At 41.2% G+C, this 20775-nt stretch overlaps 1 protein-coding gene across 1 annotated transcript in view; it reads right to left on the reverse strand.

Annotated features, from left to right (window-relative positions):
* Positions 1 to 284: 284 nt before the first annotated feature.
* Positions 285 to 20775, reverse strand: part of LOC133550484 (uncharacterized) — a gene marked incomplete at its 5' end in the record, with an annotated part of 38105 nt that continues 17614 nt past the window's right edge. The window contains 1 exon segment of the mRNA XM_061896464.1: positions 285 to 365. Within this exon segment, the coding sequence (XP_061752448.1) occupies positions 285 to 365 (81 nt within the window).

Consider the following 20775-nt stretch of genomic DNA (forward strand, 5'->3'; position numbering starts at 1 on the left):
CCAGACCCTAAGCACCAATGGTATGACGTCACTCCTCAGGCTCGGCCAGTAGACCTGATATGGGGAGTTACACCACGACCATATAAGGACTGGCATGTTCCTGTCAAAGTTCCTCCAGTGTTTCAGTCCACCTTGCATTTTTGTGGCCAATATTTCTCACTCCAGTTCCTAAAACCCATGAAAAATGGTCCTTTTGGTTTACATTATTTTCCCGGAATGGCAGCGCCGCCGCCGCTCGGTCCCGACAAAAACACAACTTCGGGGGTCTTGAGGCTTCAGAGCAGTCAGCCGGCGCTGTAAGACGAGACCCCCCAGCGAGGGTCCGCAAGGTCGTCCATAAACGGCCGGCGTCCGTCGCCGAGAGTCTGCAGACGGAAACAGAGATAAGGAGGCCGGAAACTTCCTCACTTTTGTTTTGCTTGCATCCAGCACAAGTCGCGGGGAGTCACGGCGAGGTAAACGCCAGACGCTATTTGTTTTTACTTCCAGGGTGAGGCGGCGCTGATTTGTCTTCCTTGGCGGGGGGGGGACCCGCTCCGCTAACCTTGCTTCAAAGAACCGCCGGCATCCATCTTGCTGCGGCGGCTCCAATCCCCCCGAGGGGTGAACCAGTTCTGCAGTTTGGCAACCCATGCAGAACAAGAAGGGATAAGACCGGCCCGTGATAAACGACGGGAGTTTCTTGGTCGCTCGTCTTACACGTATTTTGAGATATGAGGTGTCTCTCGGGTGTTTTGTTAGGCTTTTATTTGCCCGGCTCAATTTAAGTTACGAGCCCCTGATGGCGTAGGTCAGGGGTGTCCAAACAACGACCCGCAGACCCCAATGCGGCCCCAATTTGAGTTTAATAAGAAATCTTAAGTTTCTGACGGATTTAGGGTTACCTTTTTGCAGCCACCTTGTAGCCAACCTGAGCAATGTAGGACATGGACCATGAATTGTGCTTGGAAGTGACTTACATGGCCTTATCCAGACAACCTTCCCTAGTCATGGCGCAAAAAAATAAATGAAACTGTAACTAACACGGAGAGTCAACACATCAGCGTGTTGATGTCGTGGGGACGGCGTGGCGCTGTTGGGAGAGTGGCCCTGCCAGCAACCTGAGGGTTCCGGGTTCGATCCCCACCTTCTACCAACATCGTCACGTCCGTTATGGTCACACAAAAAAATCAACCTGCTCACTGAACTTTGTGGGTATTAAAAAAAAAAAAAAAAAAAAATGTCCAAGCATCAGAATTTTTAAAAATATACACCCATTTGCATGATGGGGGAAATACAAACTACTCTCTCTACACTGATCCGTGTTTTGGCACATTTTAGCTGCTTGTTTTCCCATTAATTTTACATTTCTGACGGACTTATTGCTACAATTCTGCGGCCATCTTTTTAGACAATGTGAGAAATTTAGGTCATGGACCATGAATTGTGCTTGGAAGTGAACACAACACAGCATTCACTTGCATGACCTAATCCAGACAACCTTCCCTAGTCATGGCGTAAAAAAAAAAAAAGAAGTTTTGACAGTCTTAGTGTTACCGTTTTTTGTGGCCACCTCGTAGACAATGTGAACAATTTAGGTCACGGACCATGAATTGTGCCTGGAAGTGAACACAACACAGCATTCACTTACATGGCCTAAACCAGACAACCTTCCCTAGTCATGGCACAAAAAGACAACACATATGGCCACACACAAAAATCAACCTGCTCACTGAACTTTGCGGGTATGAAAAAAAAACCTCCAAGAACCTAAATTTTATTTTATTTACATCCATTTGAATTAATTACAATGCATGATGGGGGAAATACAAACTACTCTCACTACACTGATCCATGTTTTGGCGCATTTTAGCTGCTTGTTTTTCCAATTAATTAAAACATTTCTGAAGGATTTATTGCTACAATTTTGCGGCCATCTTTTTAGACAATTTGAGAAATTTAGGTCACGGACCATGAATTGTGCCTGGAAGTGAACACAACACAGCATTCACTTACATGACCTAATCCAGACAACCTTCCCTAGTCATGGCGCAAAAAAAAATTGCAACGAAGACAAAAAGTCAACACATCGGCGTGTGGACGTCGTGGAGATGGCGTGGCACTGTTGGGAGAGTGGTTGTGCCAGCAACTTGAGGGTTCCTGGTTCAATCCCCACCTTCTACCAACCTCGTCAAATCTACCTGCTCACTGAACTTTGTGGGTATTATAAAAAAAAAAACGCACCATGCCTTGGGCACTAATACACCCCCATACCATCACACATGCTGCCCTTTCAACTTTGCGCCTAGAACAATCCGGATGGTTCTTTTTCTCTTTGTTCCGAATGACACCACATCCACAGTTTCCAAATACAATTTGAAATGTGGACTCATCGGACCACAGAACACTTTTCCACTTTGCATCAGTCCATCTTAGATGAGCTCGGGCCCAACGTAGCCGGCGGCGTTTCTGGGTGTTGTTGATAAATGGCTTGGGCTTTGCATAGTAGAGTTTTAACTTGGACTTAAAGATGTAGCGACAAAATTTAGTTACTGACAGTGGTTTTCTGAAGTGTTCCTGAGCCCTTGTGGTGATATCCTTTACACACTGACGTCGGTTTTTGATTCGGCACTGCCTGAGGGATCCAAGGTCTGTAAAATAATGGCTCACGTGTAGTGATTTCTCCTGATTCTCTGAACCTTTTGATGATATTACGGACTGTAGATGGTGAAATCTCTAAATTCCTTGCAATAACTGGCTTACAAATGTTGTTCTTAAACAATTAGCTCAGGCACTTGTTGACAAAGTGGTGACCCTCGCCCCGTCCGACTGAGCATTTCATGGAAGCTGCACTTATACCCAATCATGGCACTCACTCATTCCCAATTAGTCCGTTCACCTGTGGGATGTTCCAAATAAGTGTTTGATGACCATTCCTCAACTTTCTCTGTCTTTTATTCCACTCGTGCCCAGCTTTTCTTGAAACACCATGCAGGCTTCAAATACCAAGTGAGCTAACGATTGCAAAAAATAACAAAGTTTTCCAGTTTAGTCTTTGCGGTCCATTCAATTGAATATAAGTATTCACTGCAGGTAATCACCAATCAGCGCACCTGGTTGTGATGAAAACAGACAGCATAAGGACCAGAGGACCCGAATATCCAGTGCTGAAAGGTATTTCAATCAATCAATCAATCAATCAATCAATCAATGTTTACTTATATAGCCCTAAATCACTAGTGTCTCAAAGGGCTGCACAAACCACTACGACATCCTCGGTAGGCCCACATAAGGGCAAGGAAAACTCACACCAAGTGGGACGTCGGTGACAATGATGACTAAGAACCTTGGAGAGGACGAAAGCAATGGATGTGGAGCGGGTCTAACATGATACTGTGATTAGTTCACTCTTGGTAGTAAGCACCCCGTCTCTGACTTCCCCCTGCGTACTTGCTTTGTCTCTATGCCTTCCCTGTGCCCGTGTGTCTTATGTCCTCTATCTTCCTCGCACTGTTCCCTCTGTTTCCCGTGATCGAGCTGTGTGCCTCGACTTCCCTCTGGATTCCGGACTGCCTCCCTCGATCCTCGACTCCTGCTTGGACACGGACCCCGTTGCTTCCTGCGACCTCTTGCTTGCCCAGGGCCCGCCTTCTCTCGCCTTGCCCCTTTGGTCTGAAGAAGGATTCATCCAACACACACTTACAACAAACTCAAAATCATCATATTCTGTTTTTACACAACGTGACAACATCACTGCTTCTGGTGTTTGTGCTTTTGTTCCACCTCCTTCAACCTTTAATTCGCTTGTATTACCTTCTATTCACCTTTCGCTCTCTCTTACATTCCAATCAACTTGTTCTACCGTCTTTTATGCGGTGGACATCGTGCACGAAGCCAAGACATTCGCCTTAGGTCGGAGTTTTAGTCTGCACAGTAAAGGAGGAACAAGACGTAATACATTCGTGCGAACAAGTGCCGAGTCAGCCAATAGTCGGAAGATTGCGGATGATGTCACCCCGCCGGTTTCGACAACGTCACCTCAGGAGAAGCATCAAAGGAACGGCGTTAACTGGCTGATTAATGACGACATACAGTGTGACTGTATTCCTTTTATAACATCTTGCTCCCTCTCGTCCATGTTTGCTTTTATGTGCGTGATGTGGAGGAAAGTGCACGAGTGTTTGCATGAGGCGGAACAAATGCAGCTGGAAAACACACACGGGCTGGCAGATGACTACAACACGGCCTCGCTCTGCATGTGTGTGTGTGTGTGTGTGTGTGTGTGTGTGTGTGTGTGTGTGTGTGTGTGTGTGTGTGTGTGTGTGTGTGTGTGTGTGTGTGTGTGTGTGTAAAGCGAACAAGTTTCAAAGTAAACAGTCAAAGTGTGAGTAAGGAATCTGACGCCTTCCAAGACCCTGAATGCACCACTTAAAAACACACCTAATTCATAGTTTACCTGAATAAAGTAGTTTGTTATTGTTGTACATCATGATAATTAGGGACCGAATGTCCCTTTGGGACAGAGGACCCTATTGTATTTCTAAGGTTTTATTATTATTATGCCGCCGCCTCTTTTGAGCTGTAATTTGACCCCCTTAACATGCTTCAAAACTCACCAAATTCTACACACACATCAGGACTGGCAAAAATTGCGATCAAATCTAAAAACAAACCCCAAAACTTAAAATTGCGCTCTAGCGCCCCCTAGGAAAAAACACCAACAAAACCGCTTGTAACTTCCATTAGGAATGTCGTAGAGACATGAAACAAAAGCCTCTATGTATGTATTGCATAAAATGACATCCTTCAGCAAAAATCAACAGGAAGTTGGCAAACACCCCTTCAAAACAAAAGTTTCCTAAAAAATGTCATTTTTGCCTCTTTGAGCTGTAATTCGACCCTCTTAAAATGCTTCAAAACTCACCAAACTGGACAAACACATCAGGACTGGTGAAAATTGCCATCCGATATAAAAAATTACAAAAAAACTTAAAATTGCGCTCTAGCGCCCCCTAGGAAAAAACACAGACAAAACTGCTTGTAACTTCCGTTAGGAATGTCGTAAAGACATGAAACAAAAACCTCTATTTAGATCTGGCTTAGACCTAGATTTCATACACTGACATCCTTAAGCAAAAATCAACAGGAAGTTGGCAAACACCCCTTCAAAACAAAAGTTTCCTAAAAAAATTATTTTTTGCCTCTTTGAGCTTTAATTTGACCCCCTTAAAATGCTTCAAAACTCACCAAACTGGACAAACACATCAGGACTGGTGAAAATTGCCATCCGATATAAAAAATTACAAAAAAACTTAAAATTGCGCTCTAGCGCCCCCTAGGAAAAAACACAGACAAAACTGCTTGTAACTTCCGTTAGGAATGTCGTAAAGACATGAAACAAAAACCTCTATTTAGATCTGGCTTAGACCTAGATTTCATACACTGACATCCTTAAGCAAAAATCAACAGGAAGTTGGCAAACACCCCTTCAAAACAAAAGTTTCCTAAAAAAATTATTTTTTGCCTCTTTGAGCTGTAATTTGACCCCCTTAAAATGCTTCAAAACGCACCAAACTGGACACACACATCAGGACTGGCAAAAAATTGTGATCAAATAAAAAACACACCCCAAAACTTAAAATTGCGCTCTAGTGCCCCCCAGGAATAAAACACAGACAAAACTGCTCTTGAGAAGAAAACACAGACAAAACTGCTTGTAACTTCCGTTATGAATGTCGTAAAGACATGAAACAAAAACCTCTATTTAGATCTGACTTAGACCTACATTTCATACACTGACATCCTTGAGCAAAAATCAACAAAAAGTTGGCAAACACCCCTTCAAAACAGAAGTTTCCTAAAAAATGTAATTTTTGCCTCTTTGAGCTGTAATTTGACCCCCTTAAAATGCTTCAAAACTCAGCAAACTGGACACACACATCAGGACTGGCAAAAATTGCGATCTAATAAAAATAAAAAATAAACTTAAAATTGCGCTTTAGCGCCCACTAGGAAAAAACACAGACAAAACTGCTTGTAACTTCCGTTATGAATGTCGTAAAGACATGAAACAAAAACCTCTATTTAGAGCTGACTTAGACCTAGATTTCATACACTGACATCCTTGAGCAAAATTCAACAGGAAGTTGGCAAACACCCCTTCAAAACAAAAGTTTCCTAAAAAAATTATTTTTGCCTCTTTGAGCTGTAATTTGACCCCCTTAAAATGCTTCAAAACTCACCAAACTGGACACACACATCAGGACTGGCAAAAATTGTGATCTAATAAAAAAACCAAACCCCAAAACTTAAAATTGCGCTCTAGTGCCCCCTAGGAATAAAAGAGACAAAACTGCTCTTGGGAAGAAAACAGAGACAAAACTTCTTGTAACTTCCGGTAGAAATGTCGTAGAGACATGAAACGAAAACCTCTATGTAGGTCTCACTTAGACCTACATTTCATTCATTGACATCCTTCGGCAAAAATCAACAGGAAGTTGGCAATTAACCCTCCTTCAAAACAAAAGTTTTGTAAAAACCCGTCACCTTTTTTCAAACATTATCTCCTCTGAGCGCGTTTGTCGTGTCGGCTTCAAACTAGCACAGGAAAGAGATTAAACTCTTCTGATTAAAAATTGCGCAAAGAGTTTTTCTAACTGCTCTGGTTTTGATTTTTCAAGCCTTCAAAGAACTGCTGCGCTGATGCTGCTGCTCTGCTGCCGTCTCAAGATGGCCGCTTAAAAGCAGGAAGCACCAGCGTGTCCACACAATACAGAGAAGGTAGGTAATGTGCGGGTAAAGATATGTTGACTGGGTGAAAGAAGGAGGCACCAGTTTGACTCCAGGATACAGAGAAGGTAGGTAATGTGCAGGTAAAGATATGTTGACTGGGTGATGGCAGGAGGCACCAGTTTGACTCCAGGATACAGAAAAGGTAGGTAATGTGCAAGTAAAGATATGTTGACTGGGTGAAAGAAGGAGGCACCAGTTTGACTCCAGGATACAGAGAAGGTAGGTAATGTGCAGGTAAAGATATGTTGACTGGGTGAAAGAAGGAGGCACCAGTTTGACTCCAGGATACAGAGAAGGTAGGTAATGTGCAGGTAAAGATATGTTGTCTGGGTGATGGCAGGAAGCACCAGCGTGTATGGGTGACAGAAAGAAGCACCAGTGTGACCCCAGGATACAGGGAAGGTAGGTAATGTGCAGGTAAATATATGTTGCATGGGTAAAGGCAGAAAACAACAGCAAAAGCCGGTCCAGTCTATCGCTGCTTGCAGCTTTAATTTTATGATTTATAATTGAAATTTATTTTTTTTTCTTCTATATGTGTGTATGTCCTCGCCAGGAAAAGGGTGGAGTGCCATCTCCGGGTTGGGAAGAAGACTCTAACCCAAGTGGAGGAGTCCAAGTACCTCAGAGTTTTGTTCACGAGTGAGGGAAGAGTGGATGGTGAGGTCGACTTGCGGATCGGTGCGGCATCTTCAGTAATGCGGACGTTGTACCGATCCGTTGTGGTGAAGAAGGAGCTGAGCCGGAAGGCAAAGCTCTCAATTTACCGGTTGATCTACGTTCCCATCCTCACCTATGGTCATGAGCTTTGGGTTAAAGGACAAAATCAAGGGTACAAGCGGCCGAAATGAATTTCCTCCGTTGGGTGGTGGATCTCTGGATATTCTGACAGAAGTCAGGTTTATTGAACCTGCTGCTGATGATGTGTTGGGGTGTGTATGCTACTAAGTATTAATGGTGCAAGACGATGTGGAGAATTAACATTGTAAATGTTACCAGAGTTTGACGTAAGTGTGTGTTGGATGAATCCTTCATCAGACCAAAGGGGAAAGGCGAGAAGGCGGGCTGTGGGCAAGCAAGAGGTCGCAGGAAGCAACGGAGTGCGTGTCCAAGCGGGGTCGAGGATCGAGGGAGGCAGTCCTGAAGCCAAATGGACTGAAAGCAATGGATGTCCAGCGGATCTAACATGATACTGTGAAAGTACAATCCATAGTGGATCTAACGTAACCGTGAGAATCAAGTCCAAAGTGGTTCCAATATAGTAGCGAGAGTCCCATCCAGAGTGGAGCCAGCAGGGAATAAGACACGGGCACAGGGAAGGCACAGAGAGAGAACAAGTACGCAGGGGAAAGCCAGAGACGGGTGCTCACTACGAAGAGTGAACTACATTTCAGCACGGGATCTTCGGGTCCACTTGTCTTTATGCTGTCTGTTTTCATCAATACCAGGTGCGCTGATTGGTGATTGCCTGCATCTTCGCATTGTGTATGCACCGTGACAGATACTACACATATAGTCGACGATAAATTGCGAACAGATTTTCCCCACGACATAAGATGTGGTTGTAGTATGGCGCCAAACTTTGCTCGGATGCTTTTTGGCCATTTTCTGGACAAAAAAAAAAGAGGTCGTACTTTAACTAACTCCTCTTAGAGACTTTGAGCAAAGGAGTCGCGGTTAAAACTACAGAGACTACAAATATGGGTGATGGTAAATTATGAACACTTTTTGACTACGTCATAAGATGTGGGCGTGGTCTGACGCCAAACTTGGCTGTGATGGTTTTTGGCAGTTTTTCAGCGAAAAAAAGTGGTCGTACTTTAACAAACTCCTCCTAGGGACTTTGACCAAATGAGTCGTGGTTAAAAGGACAGATACTACACATATAGTCGATGATAAATGTAAACATATTTTCCCTACGTCATAAAATGTGGGCGTGGTCTGGCGCCAAACTTTGCTCGGATGGGTTTTGGCCATTTTTCGGCCAAATAAGGGGTGCTAATTTAACAAACTCCTCCTAGGGACTTTGACCAAATTAGTTGCAGTTAAAAATACAGATACTACACATATAGTCAAAGATAAACTGTGACCAGATTTTTCTTACACCATAAAATGTGGGCGTGGTCTGGCGCCAGACTTTGCTGGGATGGTTTTTGGCCATTTTTCGGCCAAAAAAGGGGTCCTAATTTAACAAACTCCTCCTAGGGACTTTGACCTAATGAGTCAGGCTTAAAAGGACAGATACTACACATATAGTTGATAATAAATTGTAAACATATTTTCCCTACGTCATAAGATGTGGGCGTGGCATGGTATCAAACTTTGCTCTGATGGTTTTTGGCAGTTTTTCAGCGAAAAAAAGTGGTTGTACTTTATCGATTTTCTCCTAGGGACTTTGACCTGATGAGTCAGGCTTAAAAGGACAGATACTACACATATAGTTGATGATAAATTGTGAACAAATTTTCCCTACGTCATAAGACGTGGGCGTGGTGTGGCGCCAAACTTTAGCCGGGTAGTTTTCAGCCGTTTTTCGCCGAAAAAAAGTAGTTGTACTTTAATGAACTCCTCAAACTTTGCTCTGATGGTTTTTGGCAGTTTTTCTGAGAAAAATAGTGGTTGTACTTTAACGATTTTCTCCTAGGGACTTTGACCAAATTAGTTGCAGTTAAAATTACATATACTACACATATAATCAATGATAAATTGTGAACAGATTTTTCTTACGCCATAAAATGTGGGCGTGGTCTGGCGCCAAACTTTGCTGGGATGGTTTTTGGCCATTTTTTTCGGCCAAATAAGGGTTGCTAATTTAACAAACTCCTCCTAGGGACTTTGACCGGATGAGTCAGGCTTAAAAGGACAGATACTACACATATAGTTGATGATAAATTGTAAACATATTTTCCCTACGCCATAAGATGTGGGCGTGGCATGGTGCCAAACTTTGCTCTGATGTTTTTTGGCAGTTTTTCAGCGAAAAATAGTGGTTGTACTTTAACGATTTTCTCCTAGGGACTTTGACCAAATGAGTCAAACTTAAAAGGACAGATACAACACATATAGTTGATGATAAATTGTGAACAAATTTTCCCTTTGTCATAAGACGTGGGCGTGGTGTGGCGCCAAACTTTACCCGGGTAGTTTTAAGCCGTTTTTCGCCGAAAAAAAGTAGTTGTACTTTAATGAACTCCTCCTAGGGACTTTGACCAAACTAGTCGCGGTTAAGATTACAGACATTTCCCATATTGGCAATGATAAATTGCGAACATATTTTCCCTACGTCATAAGATGTGGGCGTGGCATGGTATCAAACTTTGCTCTGATGGTTTTTGGCAGTTTTTCATCGAAAAATAGTGGTTGTACTTTAACGATTTTCTCCTAGGGACTTTGACCAAATTAGTTGCAGTTAAAATTACAGATACTACACATATAGTCAATGATAAATTGTGAACAGATTTTTCTTACACCATAAAATGTGGGCGTGGTCTGGCGCCAAACTTTGCTCGGATGGTTTTTGGCCATTTTTCGGCCAAATAAGGGGTCCTAATTTAACAAACTCCTCCTAGGGACTTTGACCGGATGAGTCAGGCTTAAAAGGACAGATACAACACATATAGTTGATGATAAATTGCGAACATATTTTCCCTACGTCATAAAATGTGGGCGTGGCATGGTATCAAACTTTGCTCTGATGGTTTTTGGCAGTTTTTCAGCGAAAAATAGTGGTTGTACTTTAACGATTTTCTCCCAGGGACTTTGACCAAATTAGTTGCAGTTAAAATTACATATACTACACATATAGTCAATGATAAATTGTGAACAGATTTTTCTTACACCATAAAATGTGGGCGTGGTCTGGCGCCAAACTTTGCTGGGATGGTTTTTGGCCATTTTTCGGCCAAAAAAGGGGTCCTAATTTAACAAACTCCTCCTAGGGACTTTGACCGAATGAGTCAGGCTTAAAAGGACAGATACTACACATATAGTCGATGATAAATTGCAAACATATTTTCCCTACGTCATAAGATGTGGGCGTGGCATGGTATCAAACTTTGCTCGGATGGTTTTTGGCAGTTTTTCAGCGAAAAAAAGTGGTTGTACTTTAACGATTTTCTCCTAGGGACTTTGACCAAATGAGTCGGAGTTAAAATGACAGATACTACACATATAGTCAATGATAAACTGTGAACAGATTTTTCTTCCACCATAAGATGTGGGCGTGGCCTGCCACCAAACTTTGCTTCGCCACAAAACACGAAACATCACAAACTCAGCTCCTTAAATTTAGCGTGTTTGTCTCTGCCAAAAGTACTTTTAAACACAATTTAAATGCACAACACAATTTAAATGCACAATTGTGGCGCCTCTGACAAATATGTTAACATGCGACCTTTGATAAATCTTGCCTCTATACCGTGTGTGTGTCCTGGGAAAAAGTGTGTGTGTAAAAGTGTCGCATGTGTGTGTGTGGACACTTGCCACGGCCTCGCCATCATACACCACTTTAAGCGGCAGCAGATGGCGAACGCTCGACGACTTTGTCAGCGGCTCCCCCACGATGCAAGATTTACATCGCAGCCTCACACACACACACACACACACAAACACACAACACACACACACACACACACACAAACACACACACACACACACACACACACACACACACACACACACAAACACACACACACACACACACAAACACACACACACACACACACACACACACACACAAACACACACACACACACACACAAACACACACACACACTCTTGTATTTCTGACATTCTGAGGACCTGAAAAAATGCGATGTAGAAAGAAGTGTATTTACAAAATAGTAATACAGTATAAACATACTATTCCAATATCAAAAAGCTTGTTGTGAAAAATGAGTAGTAATTTCATAAGAAAAACTTAGAATCTTGGCAGTATTATAATAAAAGTCATCATTTTACTCAACGCAGGTCAAAGTTTTACAAGAAAAGCGGAACATTTGTGCAATGTTGTGATAAAAGTTGGAATTTTACTCCATAACAGTGTAATTTTACAAGTAAAGCTTAAAATGTTGGCAGTTCTATGAAAAGAGGGGTAATTTTACCCAACAAAAAGTCACAATTTTATAAAAATCCTTAAAAAAGTTTGCAATATTATCGTAATATTTGAATTTTTACCGGCAAAATTAGGACAAAGTCATGATTTTACCACAAAAACGTTCACTATTTTACAGAACAGCAAAAAAATTGGCAATATTGTGATAAGTCTGAATTTTATATGACAAATGTCATCATTTTGCCTTAAAAAGTAATAATTTGACATAAATAAGTAATATTTTACGATAAAATATTGCAATATTACCGAAAGAATATAAGAAATTGTTCCCAATTTTACAAGAAGAAAGTCAACACATTCATTATTGACCTCAAGTTATTACAAAATGTCTCTTTATACATATTTTATTTTATTTTTAAATAAATTTTTGCCAAAGGGGGCAAAATTTATCAATTTCTTACACACACTTGTTGTTTCATATGTTGGCCAGAGGGGGGAGCACTTCAAATATTTTACACACACTTGTTATTTCATATGTTGACCAAAGCGTGAGCACTTTTAAAACCGACACACAATCAATTTTTTAAAAATCCCTCCTTTTTTGGGACCACCCTAATTGTGATAGATATCACCACCAGGGGGTGGTGAAGTGTATAAAGAAGTGTATTTACAAGTGAATAATATGTACATACTATGCACATATAAAAAAGCTTGTTGTGAAAAATGAGTTGTAATTTCACAAGAAAAATGTCTCAATTTCACAAGAAAAACTTAGAATCTTGGCAATATTATAATAAAAGTCGTCATTTTACTCAACGCAAGTCAAAATTTTCCTAGAAAAATTTAACATTCGTGCAATATTATGATAAAAGTTGGCATTTTACTGAGGACCGTTGCAATTTTACAAGTAAAGCTTAAAATTCTGGCAATTCTATGAAAAGAGGGGTAATTTTACTCGACAAAAATCACAATTTTATAAGAAAACTTAAAAATGTTTGCAATATTATCGTAATAATTGAAATTTTACCGGAAAAATTAGGACAAAAGTCATTATTTTACAAAGAAATGTTCACAATTTTACAAGAACAACAAAAAAATTGGCGATATTGTGATAAAAGTCGGAATTTATATGACAAATGTCATCATTTTGCATTAAAAAGTAATAATTTGACATAAAAAGGTATTCCTTTTACGAGCAAAATATTGCAATATTACCGAAAGATTGTGAAAAATTGTTCCCAAATTTATAAGAAAAAAATCCACACATTCATTATTGACCTCAAGTTATTACAAGATGTCTCTATATACATATATTATTTCATTTTTAAACTAATTTTGGCCAAAGGGGGCAAAGTTAATCCATTTCTTACACACACTTGTTATTTCATATGTTGGCCAGAGGGGATGCACTTTAAAACCGACACACAATCAATTTTAAAAAATCCCTCCTTTTTTGGGACCACCCTAATTGTGTTAGATTTCACCACCAGGGGGTGCAAATGATAAAATGTTATGATAAAAGTTGGCATTTTACTGTCTTACGTCAGGGCCGAAATTCCTAAAATCCGCTGTTCACCTGGCGGCTTTTTTTTCGGGGAAGAATAGGGAAGTCCTTCTTTAGCTACCGTCTTGTTTGATCATATATTGCTGCCTTTGCACCTGTCAATGTTTACTTTTCTACGCACATTAAACCAACAAAAAAATCCTCACTTTGGAGCAATGTTCACGGACTCTAGTATTTAGCTCTCTATTAGAGGACTTTGGAGCAATGTTCACGGACTCTAGTATTTAGCTCTCTATTAGAGGACTTTGGAGCAATGTTCACGGACTCTAGTATTTAGCTCTCTATTAGAGGACTTTGGAGCAATGTTCACGGACTCTAGTATTTAGCTCTCTATTAGAGGCAATGGTTTTCCGTATTGGGACCATGATTCATGCCCTAACTAGTTCAAACCTCCTCATATGGACGCTACTTTTCCTTGTTGACATCTCAAGAAGGGTAGAAATCCAAGAACACACGCAGGTTCTTAAAACTCCCATCCGTGGCACAAATGTACGCAGACAGCAACATTCCAAGTGTGCGGTCCTTAGGCAGCAGTTTCCTTAACAAACATTTGGGTTTTTAATGCCGACTTTGGCAAGGTCTTTTGCGGACTGCAGCAGTCGGAGCAGAACTGATTCCACCAGGAATGCGAGCGGCGGGAAGGATAAAAAGAGAAGCTCCACCAGCGTGAAGTATTCATTATCTGGTCACGCGCGACGCTGACTGACACATTCTTGTCCCGACTGACACCCAAGAATCTGATGATCCAGACCCTGGGTGCCAGTCAGGGGAATCCAACCTTGGGACGGACACCACCAGAGAAGATGACCACAAGGGAGGCAGACCTCATGGAAGTCCTGGTTTATCTGCGTGGTAAAAGCCGGCCACAGTTAAGTCTTTGTCAGGACTGTTAAGAGACCCAATTGTGCCTCAGTCCTCAGTACAGTAATGTCCCCTGAAGGACTCATTAGCGGACTCCAAGGGGACCCTTTGTGGCGATTCCAGTCTGAAAGGACTTCTCAGACCTGGAAACGCTACAAAGGGTTCCCAGGAACCCTTCGGGGTACCACCCCAGTGAAGACACAATGTCTTATTAAAAAAGACGATCAAAACCAAATCCTTTTAGTCTAAAAATGGATCCAAATAGCATTTTATTTGTCCGAAACCGATCAGAAACAGTCTTGTTTTTAACTGAGACGAATGGAAAGATTGTTGTTTTGATCTAAAAACAGGTCAAAACTGTTTTGTTTTGTTTTGTCCTAAAATGGATCAATCTAGTGTTGAATTTGTCTAAAACAGATCAGAACAGTCTTGTTTTGTTCCAAAAAAAAATAATGTAAAAACTGGGGTTTTTTTTGGTCTTAAAATGGATCAAACTGGTGTTGTTTTTGTCCAAACGGATCAGAAAAGTATTCTCTTGATCTGAATTGGATCAAAATGTCTAGATGTACTTTTAAAATGGATTAAAACTGTTTTTTTTTTGTCTTAAAAAAGATCAAACTGGGGTCCCTGGTTCAAATCCCACCTAGTACCAACCTCGTCATGTCCGTTGTGTCCTGAGCAAGACACTTCACCCTTGCTCCTGATGGGTGCTGGTTGGCGCCTTGCATGGCAGCTCCCTCCATCAGTGTGTGAATGTGTGTGTGAATGTGGAAGTAGTGTCAAAGCGCTTTGAGTACCTTGAAGGTAGAAAAGTGCTATACAAGTACAACCCATTTACCATTTATTTATTTGTATTTGTCCAAAACCAATTGGAACAGTTTTTTCAAATCTAAAACAGATCAAAACTGTCTATTCTTAGTCCTAAAACTGATCAAAATTGTGTTTTTTTGGTCTTAAATGGATCAATCTGGTGTTGTATTTGTCTAAAAGAGATCAGAAACGTCTGGGGTGAGGATGCGACTTGTCCAGGGTGTACCCCGCCTTCTGCTCGATTGTAGCTGAGATAGGCACCCCAAAAGGGCGACCCCAAAGGGAATAAGTGGTAGAAAATGGATGGATGGGAGATCAGAAACGCTCTTGTTTTGATCTGAAACAGATGGAAAGAATCTAAAAAAAAAAACTGGGTTGTTTTTGGTCTTAAAATGGTTCAAACTGGTGTTGTTTTTGGTCTTAAAATGGTTCAAACTGGTGTTGTTTTCGTCCAAAACGGATCAGAAAAGTCAAAATGTCTAGATGTACTCTTAAAATGGATTAAAACTGGGTTTTTTGGTCTTAAAAAGATCAAACTCGTGTTTCATTTGTCCAAAATCAATCAGAACAGTTTTATTTTTATTTTGATCTAAAACAGATCAAAACTGTCTAATTTTAGTCCTAAAACTGATTAAAAAATTTTTTTTGGGGGGGGTCTTAAATGGATCAATCTGGTGTTGTATTTGTCTAAAAGAGATCAGAAACGTCTGGTGTGAGGTGGCGACTTGTCCAGGGTGTACCCCGCCGTCCACCCGATTGTAGCTGAGATAGGCACCTGCGCCCCCCGTGACCCCAAAGGGAATAAGCGGTAGAAAATGGATGGATGGGAGATCAGAAAAGGTCTTGTTTTGATCTGAAACGGATGGAAAGATTGTTGTTTTGATCTAAAAAAAAAAAATGTCAAAACTGGGTTGTTTTTGGTCTTAAAATGGTTCAAACTGGTGTTTGATCTGAAACGGATCAAAATGTCTAGATGTATTCTTAAAATGGATTAAAACTGGGTTTTTCGGTCTTAAAAATATCAAACTAGTGTTTTATTTGTTCAAAACCAATCAGAATTGTCTTATTTTGATCTGAAACGGATCAAAACTGTCTAATTTTGGTCCAAAAATTGATCAGAACTGAGTTTTTTGGTCTTAAATGGATCAATCTGGTGTTGTATTCGTCTAAAACAGATCAGAAAAGTATTTTTTTTATCTGAAACGGATGGAAAGATTTTTGTTTTGATCTAAAAAAAAAAAAAGTCAAAACTGGGTGGTTTTTTGTCTTAAAATGGATCAAAATACTGTTGTTTGTGTCCAAAATAGAGCAAAAAAGTATTGTCTTGTTCTAAAACAGATTAAAACTGTCTAGATTTACTCTTAAAATTGATCAAAACTGGGTTTTTTGGTCTTAAAAAGATCAAACTAGTGTTTCATTTGTCCAAAAACGATCAGAACGGTTTTATTTTGATCGAAAACATCAAAACTGTCTAATTTTATTCCTAAAACTGATCAAAACTTAGTTTTTTGGTCTTAAAATGGCTCAATCTGGTGTTGTATTTGTTTAAAACAGATCAGAACGGTCTTGTTTTGATCTGAAACGGATGGAAAGATTGTTGTTTTGATTTAAAAACAGGTCAAAACTGTTTTGTTTTTTCTTAAAATGCTTTAAACTACTGTTGTTTGTGTCCAAACAGAGCAGAAAAGTATTGTCTTGATCTGAAACGGAACAAAACTGTCAGATTTACTCTTAAAATTGATCAAAACTGGGTTTTGTGGTCTTAAAAAGATCAAACTAGTGTTGTATTTGTCCAAAACCGATCAGAACGGTTTTATTTTGATCTGAAACGGATCAAAACTGTCAAATTTTTAGTCTCAAAACTGATCAAAATTGAGTTTTATGTGTCTTAAAATGGATCAACCTGGTGTTGTATTTGTCTGAAACCAATCAGAACAGTCGTGTTCTGTTTGGAAACGAATAGAAGCAGTGTTGTTTTGATCTAAAAAAAAAATAATAATAAGTAAGAACTGGGTTTTTGGTCTTAAAAAGGATCACACTTGGGTTGTATTTGTCTAAAATAGATCAGAACAGTCTTGCTGTGATCTGAAACGGATGGAAAGATTCTTGTTTTGATCTAAAAACAGTCAAAACTGGGGTTTTGTTTTTTTTGTCTTAAAATGGATCAAACTAGTGATGTTTTTGTTCCAAACAGAGCAGAAAAGTATTGTCTGGATCTGAAACGAAACAAAACTGTCTAGATTTACTCTTAAAATTGATCAAAACTGGGTTTTTTGGTCTTAAAAAGATGAAACTAGTGTTACCATGTGACTGTCCACCAACAAGCACCCAATGTTTTCTATTTTACCAAAGTCACGTACAAAAAGTAAACACGCTAGACCGTAGTCCACTAGGAGCTAGCGGCTACACAACAGCTAAGCACACAATAGCACTCAAGCTAGACATACGTAACAGGTGTCCTTTATTAAACAGCGGTCTACTGCAGGACTTTATTGAAAGAAATAGGTAACCTATGCAAGTTGTGGGTTCTGAACACAACCCCCAGGGGGCGCCACAAGCGTCTGTCTTTTGCAGCGAGCCACACAGTATCATTGCAGCGAGCCACACAGTATCATTGCAGCGAGCCACACAGTATCATTGCAGCGAGCCACACAGTATCATTGCAGCGAGCCACACAGTATCATTGCAGCGAGCCACACAGTATCATTGCAGCGAGCCACACAGTATCATTGCAGCGAGCCACACAGTATCATTGCAGCGAGCCACACAGTATCATTGCAGCGAGCCACACAGTATCATTGCAGCGAGCCACACAGTATCATTGTAGCGAGCCACACAGTATCATTGCAGCGAGCCACACAGTATCATTGCAGCGAGCCACACAGTATCATTGCAGCGAGCCACACAGTATCATTGCAGCGAGCCACACAGTATCATTGCAGCGAGCCACACAGTATCATTGCAGCGAGCCACACAGTATCATTGCAGCGAGCCACACAGTATCATTGCAGCGAGCCACACAGTATCATTGCAGCGAGCCACACAGTATCATTGCAGCGAGCCACACAGTATCATTGCAGCGAGCCACACAGTATCATTGCAGCGAGCCACACAGTATCATTGCAGCGAGCCACACAGTATCATTGCAGCGAGCCACACAGTATCATTGCAGCGAGCCACACAGTATCATTGCAGCGAGCCACACAGTATCATTTTAGCGAGCCACACAGTATCATTGCAGCGAGCCACACAGTATCATTGCAGCGAGCCACACAGTATCATTGCAGCGAGCCACACAGTATCATTGCAGCGAGCTACACGGTATCATTGCAGCGAGCCACACAGTATCATTGCAGCGAGCCACACAGTATCATGGCAGCGAGCCACACAGTATCATTGCAGCGAGCCACACAGTATCATTGCAGCGAGCCACACAGTATCATTGCAGCGAGCCACACAGTATCAATGCAGCGAGCCACACACAGTATCATTGCAGCGAGCCACACAGTATCATTGCAGCGAGCCACACAGTATCATTGCAGCGAGCCACACAGTATCATTGCAGCGAGCCACACAGTATCATTGCAGCGAGCCACACAGTATCATTGCAGCGAGCCACACAGTATCATTGCAGCGAGCCACACAGTATCATTGCAGCGAGCCACACAGTATCATTGCAGCGAGCCACACAGTATCATTGCAGCGAGCCACACAGTATCATTGCAGCGAGCCACACAGTATCATTTTAGCGAGCCACACAGTATCATTGCAGCGAGCCACACAGTATCATTGCAGCGAGCCACACAGTATCATTGCAGCGAGCCACACAGTATCATTGCAGCGAGCTACACGGTATCATTGCAGCGAGCCACACAGTATCATTGCAGCGAGCCACACAGTATCATGGCAGCGAGCCACACAGTATCATTGCAGCGAGCCACACAGTATCATTGCAGCGAGCCACACAGTATCATTGCAGCGAGCCACACAGTATCAATGCAGCGAGCCACACAGTATCATTGCAGCGAGCCACACAGTATCATTGCAGCGAGCCACACAGTATCATTGCAGCGAGCCACACAGTATCATTGCAGCGAGCCACACAGTATCATTGCAGCGAGCCACACAGTATCATTGCAGCGAGCCACACAGTATCATTGCAGCGAGCCACACAGTATCATTGCAGCGAGCCACACAGTATCAACATCAACATCAACATCAACATCAGCATCAGCATCAACATCAACATCAGCATCAGCATCAGCATCAACATCAACATCAACATCAACAACAACATCAACATCAACATCAACATCAGCATCAACATCAACATCAACATCAGCATCAACATCAACATCAACATCAACATCAGCATCAACATCAGCATCAACATCAGCATCAGCATCAACATCAACATCAACATCAGCATCAACATCAACATCAACATCAGCATCAACATCAGCATCAGCATCAACATCAACATCAACATCAGCATCAGCATCAACATCAACATCAACATCAACATCAGCATCAACATCAGCATCAACATCAACATCAACATCAGCATCAGCATCAACATCAACATCAGCATCAACATCAACATCAACATCAACATCAGCATCAACATCAACATCAACATCAGCATCAGCATCAGCATCAGCATCAACATCAACATCAACATCAGCATCAACATCAACATCAGCATCAACATCAACATCAACATCAGCATCAACATCAACATCAACATCAACATCAACATCAGCATCAGCATCAACATCAACATCAACATCAACATCAACATCAACATCAACATCAACATCAGCATCAACATCAACATCAACATCAACATCAGCATCAACATCAACATCAACATCAACATCAACATCGGCATCAACATCAACATCAACATCAACATCAACATCAGCATCAACATCAACATCAACATCAACATCAACATCAACATCAACATCAGCATCCGCATCCGCATCAGCATCAACATCAACATCAACATCAACATCAGCATCAGCATCAGCATCAACATCAACATCAACATCAACATCAACATCAGCATCAACATCAACATCAACATCAACATCAACATCAACATCGGCATCAACATCAACATCAACATCAACATCAACATCAACATCAGCATCAACATCAACATCAACATCAACATCAACATCAACATCAACATCAGCATCAGCATCAACATCAACATCAACATCAACATCAACATCAACATCAGCATCAACATCAACATCAACATCAACATCGGCATCAACATCAACATCAACATCAACATCAGCATCAACATCAACATCAACATCAGCATCAACATCAACATCAACATCAACATCAACATCAACATCAGCATCAGCATCAGCATCAACATCAACATCAACATCAACATCAACATCAACATCAGCATCAGCATCAACATCAACATCAACATCAACATCAACATCAGCATCAGCATCAACATCAACATCAGCATCAGCATCAGCATCAGCATCAACATCAACATCAACATCAACAACAACATCAACATCAACATCAACATCAGCATCAACATCAACATCAACATCAACATCAACATCAGCATCAACATCAACATCAACATCAACATCAGCATCAGCATCAACATCAACATCAGCATCAACATCAACATCAACATCAACATCAGCATCAACATCAGCATCAGCATCAACATCAA

Source organism: Nerophis ophidion, linkage group LG04, assembly GCF_033978795.1.
Source record: "Nerophis ophidion isolate RoL-2023_Sa linkage group LG04, RoL_Noph_v1.0, whole genome shotgun sequence".
Taxonomy (NCBI): domain Eukaryota; kingdom Metazoa; phylum Chordata; class Actinopteri; order Syngnathiformes; family Syngnathidae; genus Nerophis; species Nerophis ophidion.